Raw genomic sequence first — 11,501 nt, 5'->3', positions numbered from 1 at the left:
ATGTATATATATATATCTACTTTTTTATTTTCATTTTATATTTAATTTATATTAAGTTTATAACTTTTTTTTTATTCCTTTTTTTTTTTGCTAACTATAATAACCCTGATTTATCACTCAAATCACTTGCACAAAAGAAAAAAAAATTCAATAATTTCACGATAAAACACCTTTGCTCACACTTTATAGACATAATCTTACATGTTTTTACAGATGGCCTGATGTCCTCTACTAGTGTTCACATTTACATTTCTATAAATAACAGTGAACAGTTGCAATGATGCAAATGACTTTACTTTTGTTAAAAATTCCAATGGATTTATAAATAAATTACTTGTAAAGAGGGTATTTTGCCATTATTTGCATGCATTGCATGTTAACACGTAAAAATGAGACACAAATATACATGTACTGTATAGTCAAATTTGTCCAAGAATACTTGAAAAACACACTTAAGTACAGCACCAAAGTACAAATACAGACCACAGCATATCAAGACAAAAAAAAAAAATTCTAATCACAAGTCGTCACATGATGCAGTGCTTACCACAGCCTTTCTCATCACTGTTGTCGTTGCAGTCGTCGTTCCGGTCACACACCTCGCTGAGAGGTATGCAGTTTCCGTTGTCACACCGGAAGTTTCCGGGAGGGCAGGTGGGTGCTGGAGTCCTGCACAGGTGATCCAGCTCGTCAGATTCATCCCCGCAGTCGTTGTCCCCGTCACAGACGAAATCCTGCGAGACGCAGCGGCCGTTCTGACAGGTGAACTGATGCTGTTGGCACGGCTGATAGGTGCAGCCCTGCTCATCACTGCTGTCTCCACAATCATTACGACGGTCACACCTAACAGACACAACAAACACAGCAGGGAATTATGGGAAAAATTGCTCTTTTTCACTGGAATCAATCACCAAAACAAAGTTTGTATAAGCACTGCAAATTCTTTTATAATTTTATTTATAAAGTTATGAACATATAAAAAGTGGTGCTGTCTTTCATAAATAAAAATGGAAATACTCAATTAATAAATAACTTAAAATTATAAAAAAAGAATTAAAAAATAAATTAAAAGTATTAAAATTTAATTAATTACAATTAAAATAATACAATATAATACATTATATAACACAATATGATACATTATTATTATTATAATACAATATAATGCATCATCGAATTTCACCCTCTTTCATTAAAAACTAAATAAAACTAAATAAAATTAAAATTTAATATATTTAATACAATGCATTATACAATATATACAATGCACAAATAATATAATGCATTTATTATTATTATTATTATTATTATTATTATTATGCAATTTCACCCTATTTAATAAATAAAAATTGTTTTTTTACTATTTTAAAAATTACAATTGAAATTATACAATGCATTTTCTAGATTTATAATAATAATAATAAATTATTAATGTTATTAATAACAATAAAAATAATTCACAATGTTTATGTCTTTGCATTTTATTATAATGTAAAAAAATAAGACAATATTTAAAAATAGGTTCTGCATATCAAAAAAAAAAAAAAATCAGCCATAAAAAACAATGCATTTGCAAACTTTTTTGCTCTAAATATAATTCTAACCTGTAGGAGTTGCGGATGCAGAGGCCGTTGTTGCAGGTGAATTCGTTGGCAGAGCAGGATCTGCGAGTGCAGTTCTGGTGCTCATCGTATGCATCCGAACAATCTGCATCTCCGTCACACACCCAGTCCCGCGGGATACACTTCCTCTGAGGAGGCCTGTTATTTATACAGGTGAACTCCTGAGGAGAACAGGTACGGTTTGCTGTGTGTGTGAGACAAAACAAGAGCACAGAATTTAAAAACGACACTTTTTGGCACAACATTTATGTTCAACCCAGCATAATATATTTGTGCACAAACTGTGTGACTGTGAATTCCATTAGGGTTCTGTTGCAAAACCCTGTAAGCCGCCTACCTAGACAGCACTTTAAGGCATCATAGACTTCCAACGTGAAAGCTGTTCCAAACAGAAGTGGATTTGCTGCTGTCTCATAAGATACCTTGTTTTGACCAGATTCGAATGCATCCTTCATGTAGAAAAGAACAGAATAATGGGCTGCGACAAGTTCACTGAAAAAGTTCCTCCAAGATGTCTTACGAAGTGAGACTGAGACTTATTTTATATAGTCTCACTATATTATATAATTATACTACTATGTAGACAATATCAAATAATTAATCATTTCATTATTTAAAAAAATATTAAATATGAATTGTTTAACAAATTATTTACATAATTATGTTCATAATTTAATAAAATGATACATACTGACTTAACCCTCTGGTGCTCCTTATTTCAGAGTCACACTTGTGGTCTTCGCGGTCAAAAGTGACCGGACACCTGAAATTTTACTCCCCCCACCCCAGTTAAATCAATGTAATATATTTTTGTTCAATAATATTTTTTCTTTTTTTCTTTTGTATTTTGAGAGAATTTCATGGTACTAATTAATATTTATGCAATAATTATGATAATTTTTTCCCATTGAAAATAATATATATATTTTTTAATATTTTTATATTACTTTTCAATTAAGGCAGTATTTCATGTTAAATCAGAGATAATGCCTTTAAAATCCAATTTTTGAAGCCAGATTAGTGCCATCTGGTGGGAGTAAAATAAGAAAAGCATCTGCAATTCCATGGTTTAGCCACTAGATTCCTATATAGCTCTATATAAAAGGCTTATAAATGCTCTAGTTGTTTTTATATATATTTAGACATTCTCAAAGACAACTTTTTGTAAAGGTTTAGATTTTTTGGGGGTTTGAAATGTTGATTTGAAGCGTCAGTTTTTGCATTATTATTACTACAGTCAAACCTGAACACAGAGAAAGCATTTTGTTACACAAAACATTAAAATACTACAAAAATGTAACAAAAACGAACAGGAATGTTTTATCTCCATATTTCAAACGTGATAAACACTTTTATATCACTTCCGCTGACTGTCATACACGGAAGCCATTCCGGCAGATGACGCATGACGTCGGTGTTGCATGATTAGTGATGAACGCGGAGAGACAACAAAACAAAACGCCGGTCACAAATTAGAAGTACAAACCGAAGATTTGCAAAGAAAAATGTCGGAGGATTTCGATATAAACCAAGAGGAGACTGGTTTTCCTTTGCTAAAGTAAGGAAACTTTGCTTCCTTTGCTCCTATAAACAAACTCGCGAGACTAGTATATCTCAGAGGCGCGCGCGACGCATACGTCCTACATCATCCGCCGGAACGGCTTCCGCATATGACAGATAGCGGAAGTGAGAGCAAAGTGTTTATTACGTTCGAGGGTGAGTAAAACACAAGCCAATTTTCATTTTTGGGTGAACTAATAACCCTTTAATTCTTCTGGGTCTGTTTTGATTTCAACCTCTTATTTCAGTTTTCTGACTCGTTTTGGCTATATGGTTATAGCCATACCAATTCATTTGAGTGTGTATAATTGTGTATGTGTGTGTGTATATGTATGTGTGTGTGAGTGGATGTGTCTGTTTTGCACTCTTGATGTTTTAGAGTGTAACCCCTTCCTTGCTGTCCACTTTTTTACTGCATTGTAGTTGAATTATTGCTTTTATTTTACATATTTGCTGTGTTACAGTCACACCAGTTCATAGGTGTGTGTGTGTGTGTGTGTGTGTACACGCGTGTGTGTGAGTGGATGTGTTGATTTTGCACTCTTGATGTTTTAGAGTTTTAATTTTATTTTTTATAAAAAAAAGTATAATATAAATATATTAATATAAAATATTTTTTTAAACAATGAAAATAAAAAAAAATAAAAAAAAGTAAAAATGAGCACAGACTGAATAAAAATGGACTATTTTACCAATTATTTGTGTAGACTATGCATTTTTATGTAACATGTTGTCGAACAACATGTTAACATCAAGGTTTAGTGAAAACAAAACCCAAATCTCAATACGAACTCAAACTTTTCATCAAATTCTTTCACATTATCTAAACTATGCTATCCACATTCTGCTTACAGCTCTATACTCCAAGTGTATGTCAACAGTTATCTCATTTGTGTCTGTTTTTACTTCTCCCATGGACATTTTTTAGACAAACTTGACAGCTCAATTGAGTACTCCATTAAGTTACTGATCAGCTATGGAAGAGCAACCTCTGGAGAGAACAGAGAGAGTCTGAGAGCTGTCAGCTAAACACATCCACAAAGCAGTGAGTGAGGCAGGAGAAATTAGGAATGCAGACTCCTTACACTGAGATCCCACACCCAACCACCAACACTACCTCACTGATGAACTGAGGGAGAGGAGGAGAAGAGGTGCAGAGAGGAAGGACTAGAGAAGAGAGATGATACAAGAAGACTAAATATAGCCAAAAAGTCGAGGATGAAACAATAAAGTTGTGTAAGCACTTTCACACAAGAACATTTGGTTATGACCAAAGTCCAGTAGATGTCAGAACAGAGTTATTACTGTAAAACTACAACTATTAAAATATTTTTGTTAACAGAACTCAATCGGAAATAAAATAAAATACTGGATGAAAAACTAAATGAAAATTAGAAATATTGCATTCACAAATAACAAATAAATTTAAGTTCAAGCACTAAAATTACTAACTGCAAATAAATAAAAACTAAAGCAGAAATAAAAATAAAACTGAAATAAAAATAAAAATTAAACCTAAACAGTAATATCTGAATAAATGAATGAATTAATAAATAAGTAAATAAATGGCAAAGCAAGTTATAAAACTAAAACTGAAATAAAAATCAAACCTAAATAGTAATACAGTATCTGAATGAATGAATGAATGAATGAATGAATAGAAAAATAAATGGCAATGCACACAATAACATACTGAAAAGCATACAACAGTTTGTTCGTGTGTCTGAAAAGGTGGTCTGGGGTTCATACATAAAAACAATGAAAATAAAAATGAATTACAATAAAAACAATACATGTAAATATAATAACAACAACAACAACAATAATAATAATTTACATTACATAATGTTTTTTTCTTTCTTTTTTTTGCTGTTGTAGTCCAACGGCTATGAAGTTATTAGTATGAAAAAATCAGAAATTGAAAAATGGGTGCATTTGGAAATGTGGTGAGGGATTTATAAATAAACATGATATAAAAATGATAAACCAAAAATTTGAATAATACATTGCCATTTTTTTCTGCATATTGGTTTTTGGAAACTACCAAGAGCTTGTAACACTCCAAAGAGAAAGGAAAACTTGAAATCGCATCATATGACCCCTTTAAGTAAATCTGTATCAGTCATAAAAAGCAAAATCTATCACTTCCTATAGTATATGCACTTTTGCAGCTGTTCTGTGCGTAAACTTTTGGTGGTAAATCCAAAGAGACAAATATTTCAGTAACATGTTCCAAAAGTACATTGTGAAATGAGACCTGTGATTTGGGTTTGGACCAAGCAATACTGACCACAGTTGTGTCTCTCGTCCTCGTCGCTTATGTCCCCGCAGTCGTTGTCTCCATCGCAGATCCAGGACGAGGCGATGCACCTTCCATCATCGCAGCGGAACTGGTCGGAGTTGCAGGTCCTCACCGTGGTGGCTGCAGGGATGAAACACACGGCAGTGAGAAGAGCCACCTGCCCGAGGGCCATGTCTCACTCGGATCTCAGAGGAAACTGAGGAACCTGCGGCCTATGTAATCCATTTAACCATTAAATCCCATCCTGAGCAGCCAGAAACGTGGCTGTGCTGGTGCTTGGATTCCACAGGCAGAGGAATTCTGGGAGAGAATAAGCATTCCTCTCTCTAGTGTCCCGCTTGAACAAAAGCCACCGAGGGGTGCTGTGATTAACGGGACAAAAGCGAGAGGATGGGGCAGTGTGTGTGAGAGGGGAGGGGGCAGAGACTGTCAAAGGAAGGGCCGGTGTGTGTGTGTGTGTGTGTGTGTGTGTATGAGGGCTTTTCTTCTGCACGTCACTTTGGAGGAATGTGACACACAATAGATGGCCGGACTGACCGCTGGCATCACAGACACACACCCAAACACACCACACAGTAACACACACTTCAGATACCACTCGACTGTCATTAAGAAGAGCAAACCTTTCTCATAATATTGTATTGCATTTTTAACTTGTATTGTTATGTTATTTTACTGGTCTGTTATGACTTGCTTGTGTTGTAGTTTATAATACTTTTTTTCTATAATTCATTTCTACAGCATGCACATGGGTATATCAGACTTGTTTAGTATTCAAAAAAACCTATATATTACTTATTAAAATATATTTACAAGAAAAACTGCTTGAAACATTTTGGTCTGAAATTCCAAATTCGGTTTGAAAATTGTTTTTTATTAAAATTATTTTAATTTGGGACATACCACAAATGACAATATCCACAGTAGAGTAGTGAATTTATTTAAAATTCAACCCTATTTTCACTACCAACTACTGTATCTAACACACTACCATTAGAAGATTTTTTTTAAAGAAATGTATACTTTAATTAAAAAAGGATGCATTAAATTGGTTAAAAGAGACAGAACACATTGCTGTTCTTTTGAACTTTCTATTTATCAAAGAATCCTGAAAAAAAACAATGTATCACTGTTTCTACAAAAATATGAAGCAGCACAAATGTTTTCAACATTGATAATAATTAAATATTTATTGAGCTGCAAATCAGCATATTAGAATGATTTCTGAAGGATCATGTGACACTGAAGACTGGAGTAATGATGCTGAAAATTCAGCTTTGATCACAGAAATAAATTACATTTTACAATATATTCAAATAGAAAACAGTTATTTTAAATTGTAATAATATTTCACAATAATACAGTTTTTACTGAATTTTTGATCAAATTTATGCAGCCTTGATGAGGAAAATAGACTTAAAAAAAAAAATTATTTAAAACTTTAACTGACCCCAAACTTCTGAACAATAGTGTATGATATCTAATATAATAAGAAAACTTTTGGGAAACATCAATTGTTCTTTCTGATTTAAGTATATATTAAATTAATGAATGCAAAAAAACATAAATCAAAACCTTATTGTACCTTATTGATGTTTGGTGATTTACATACATATACACATACACACTATTCACAAATAGAACCACTAAATGTCTTTCTTGAAAAAGAAGCTCTCAAACTCACACAAACTTTTGTTCTTTAGTTAGAGCATTTGATTGCAGACATACTGGTCTGAATTACTACATTATAAGTCTTTTTCTGCCAACTGAGTTACTTATACACAACTTCTGCCTCATCTTTCCACTTTTTGACTGCATGCATCACCAGTGGAGCGTAAAATGAGGGGGGGGGGGCTGTGACAGACATTCAGTCCATCACCATGGTAACCAGTGAGGCAGGATACTCATCATTAACTCACCACCCAAAAACATGGGCAACGGTTTCCCTTTATAAACACAGCTTCATCCTCATATTACAGTGTTTTCATAGTTTTCTCCCCAGTATAGTCCAAAATAACTTTCTGCCACATATACAGAATGAGCGCCAGATAACTTATAGTGGTATATATTTATTTTTAATATGTTATGTGTGGTACTTACTACAGGTAACGGGCTCATCAGAACCATCGCTGCAGTCTGTACCACCATCACAGTACCAGTGTCCGGGAATACAGCGTCCGCTCGAGCAGCGAAACTCGTTCTGGGAACAAGTAGATGTGGCTGAGGAGAAAACAAACCAGAGATAAACCAGAAATGAACTCAGCATCCCCAGGTGGACCCACTCACATACATGGGTCACTAATTTCACTGATATTACAGGAAGGGCAAGTTGAGCAACAACTTTGGCTCTAAAAGCAACAGGAAATTATTAAACAGTTACTCATCTAATTCCACACTAAAGGAGAAACAAACAATGAAAATATTATTATTACACATTTTGTCCTTCTTACATTTATTTTATGTTTTTCTTCTGCCTTTTATGTGAGTATGATTTAATATTATTTAAATACCTTTACAGTTGTTTTAATAATATATTGATCAATAATTATTCAAAATTATTGATCAAATAATCTAAATTATTGATCAATAATTTCATAAAAAATTCATCAATAATTTAAGTAATTTAGTTATGTGCTTTTGTCACTTTTTTTAAATGATACTTTTTGTGTTTAATTTATTTTAATTCCAGATTTACAGTAGATCTAGGTTTAATTTTTATTAGTTTCCAGCTAGTAATTTTAGTACTTCAACCTATTTCAGTTAGTTGCCAAGATAACATTTCTAATTTTTATTTAGTTTAAGTTTTCATCTAATCATTTTATTTTATTTTATTATTTTATTTTATTTTATTTTAAGCACACTAAAGAAGGCCTTTTTGGTGATGAAAGTAAAATAAACTTTATTTTATTTTTTAATAAAAGTATTTTATTTTCAATTAACAGAAATGTTTTTTAGTAGGTTTAGTTTTTGTTTTAGTTAACGCTAATAACTAAAATAGAACTTACTTTTTTCATAATTATATCATTAATAATAATAATAATTATTTTTTATTATTATTGCATTTAATACAATAATAATAAAGTTTTCAATTTTACATGACATTAGATATGCGTGGCAAACTAAAAGACATTAAGCTATAACAAATATCAGGGCATTTATAAACCTAACTATGTTCCCACAGGACAGAGGGAGACAGTGGGACAGGATAACTCACCACAATGCGTTGGGCTCTCGTCACTGTTGTCGCCACAATCATTATCTCCATCACACAGGTACGAGCGCGGGATGCAGATGTTGGTGGTCTGGCATTTGGTGTGCTCTGGCTGACATGTCCTCTCAGCTGCGTTTTATAACAAGGATCCATTATGGATCACTTAAAATCAACTATTCTGTATTATATAAATGCTCATAAGCTGTAGGCTGTTTATACAGTAGTTGACAAACAACCTAGCAACTTGTTTTGGTAACCATGCAAATGCACTTACCGCAGTTCTGCTCATCCGAGGTCCCATTGTCGTAGCAATTGTTTATTCCATTGCAGACGTATTCCCGTGCAATGCAGCGACCATTATTGCAGGTGAACTCAGTGTTGGAGTCGCAGGGGCGGAATATGCAGCCCGTCTCATCACTGTTATCCCCGCAGTCATTATAGTGATCGCAGCGGTAGTGATATGGCACACAACGGCCATTTCCACATGTGAACACAGTGGGCTCGCAGGTGTGAAATGCTGCCATGCACAAAAAAAAAAAGATAAATTTTGACATTTGCAGTAAGAGCTGAATGAACTAACAGGAACTACTGGAGCTCACCGCCTACTTCCTCTACCTATCTCTCTATTTCAGTTTACCTGAGAGTGAAATGAATGCTGCTGCTTGTGGGACTGCATGCGAGAGAGAGAGAGAGAGAGAGAGAGAGTGGTGCATTGTGGAAGAGGTTAGTATGTGTTTATGGATGGTTATTAAATTTTATGTAGTCTAATGCTCTGTTCTAAATCCTAGTAAGCTGCCTTGGTGTCTACTGACACAATTGATTTCAATAGAATTTTCCATTAGCATGCTAAGCTTATAATCAAAATTAACTGCTTTGATGGATTTGTGCATGAACCCAGCTAACAAGGGACATTCTCAGAACTTTCTGGAAAAGTTCTCTCAAAGTTCTAAATAAACTAGGGCGGCAAAACGATTAATAGTGATTAATCCCATTAAAAATAAGTTTATGTTAACATACTATATGTATGTGTGCTGTGTATAATTATTATGTATATAAATACACACATATATGTATATATTTGAAAAAAATATTTGTATATATATTTATACTTGTATATAATTTATATTATATATAAATATAAATATTTTATATGTAAATCTAACATATTTTTCCTTAATATATACATGCATGTGTGTGTACTTATATATACATAATAAATATACACAGTACACACACACATATAGTATGTAAACAAACTTTTATTTTGAATGCGATTAATCACGATTAATCGTTTTGCAGCCCTAAAATAAACATTCTCCCAGTAACATTATTAGAATGTTTGTTCAAAGTTATCTGGTCTTTAACAATGTTCTAAAAATGCTAGCACAAAAAAAATATTTATACATCATTCATGGAACTTTTTTTGAAACATTTTATTTGGACGTTCGCTGTTTTTTAAATGTTACTATGTGTTTCAGAATGATTAAAGAACGTTCAAAAATAACATTCCCATAATGTTTGCAAAATTAGAAAATAGAATGTTCCCTTAACATTCGGATACTAAAAAACAAAACAAAGCAAAGCAAAGCAAAGCAAAACAAACAAAACAAAAAGCAAAACAAAAAAACAAAACTAAACAAAACAAAGCAAAGCAAAACAAAAAAACTAAACAAAGCAAAGCAAAACAAAACAAAACAAAAACTTTCAAGCGTTCTTAGAACATATTTTTTTGTTAACTGGGTAGCTTGTCAAATAATGCATTATGCCATTATCTTCTGCAAAAGGATGAATGCAGTACTGCTTTAGGATTTGGCCCAAAGACAGTATAATCATGTTGCCTATGTAGGCAGCACTCTAGATTTTGGAACAGAGCTTTTAGCTACACATGAAGAGAGGTAAGCAAGAATACACACCAAAAACGAAATGACTCTTGGATCCTGGAGCAAAAGATTTGAACAGATTGTGCAAGCAATAAAAAGCAAGAAGAAACATGTTAGTGAAAGATTGCGCTGCAGTACAGGAGAGGAAAATTAATCCATCGGCAAACAGAGACACTCACAAGAGATTTGATTTTTAACATTAGGCTTGCAGTTTAGTCATGCACAAATATAAATGTTAAGTTTAGTTCACCCTTGAAAGTGCACAAGATGTCAGTTTGGACTCTATGTGCAAGTTTGGTAAACCATATATGAAGCCGCTGGCATATATTCTGAATCAACAACCTGTGTTTACATAAAATTGCCTTCTATTCTGATTTAGGATTTCAAGTCCTCTGAAGAACATGTACAGTAAACAACAATGCATCTCACCGCAGACCCGCTCGAGTTCATCACTGCCGTCCCCACAGTCATCATCGTTGTCACATTTCCACTGGGCACGGATGCAGCGGCCATTCATGCAAGTGAACTGGCCCGACTGACAGCGTGTGCCATTGTCAGGGATACAGTGTTTGTTGTCGGCCAGATACCAGCGGCCCTCAGAGGGACACTGACACTCTGCTCCCTGAGGACCTGAAGGAAATAGTGTTGTATTTTAAAACAAAGTTCTTAATTTCATAATTTATTTCATTTATGCTTATAAAAAGGGTCATATGACGATGCTAAAAATAACATTATATTGTAATGCAATGCGTTTACGCAGTTTAAGGTTAAAAAACACATTATTTTCCACATACTGTACATTATTGTTTCTCCTCTTTCTGAAACGCGTCAATTTTTACAAAGCTCATTGTTTTGAAAAGCGAGGTGTGCTCTGATTGGCCAGCTATCCAGTGCGTTGTGATTGGCCGAATACCTCAAGTGTGTGA

The 11,501-nt window shown here is 33.6% G+C and overlaps 1 protein-coding gene across 1 annotated transcript in view; it reads right to left on the bottom strand.

The window, feature by feature from the left end:
- Nucleotides 1-11,501, bottom strand: part of LOC107744833 (low-density lipoprotein receptor-related protein 2-like) — a 133,525-nt gene that overhangs the window by 35,050 nt on the left and 86,974 nt on the right. The window contains exons 42-50 of the mRNA XM_016558655.1: nt 11,005-11,205; nt 10,609-10,632; nt 9,333-9,365; nt 8,970-9,212; nt 8,699-8,824; nt 7,585-7,704; nt 5,473-5,604; nt 1,605-1,806; nt 548-843 (exon numbers count right to left, since the gene is read on the bottom strand). Of these exons, the coding sequence (XP_016414141.1) occupies nt 548-843; nt 1,605-1,806; nt 5,473-5,604; nt 7,585-7,704; nt 8,699-8,824; nt 8,970-9,212; nt 9,333-9,365; nt 10,609-10,632; nt 11,005-11,205 (1,377 nt within the window). The remainder of the gene's footprint in view (nt 1-547; nt 844-1,604; nt 1,807-5,472; nt 5,605-7,584; nt 7,705-8,698; nt 8,825-8,969; nt 9,213-9,332; nt 9,366-10,608; nt 10,633-11,004; nt 11,206-11,501) is intronic.

The sequence above is a fragment of the Sinocyclocheilus rhinocerous genome, unplaced genomic scaffold (assembly GCF_001515625.1).
Source record: "Sinocyclocheilus rhinocerous isolate Xijiao unplaced genomic scaffold, SAMN03320098_v1.1 scaffold528, whole genome shotgun sequence".
Taxonomy (NCBI): Eukaryota; Metazoa; Chordata; class Actinopteri; order Cypriniformes; family Cyprinidae; genus Sinocyclocheilus; species Sinocyclocheilus rhinocerous.
This window is presented reverse-complemented; position numbering and strand designations above follow the sequence as displayed.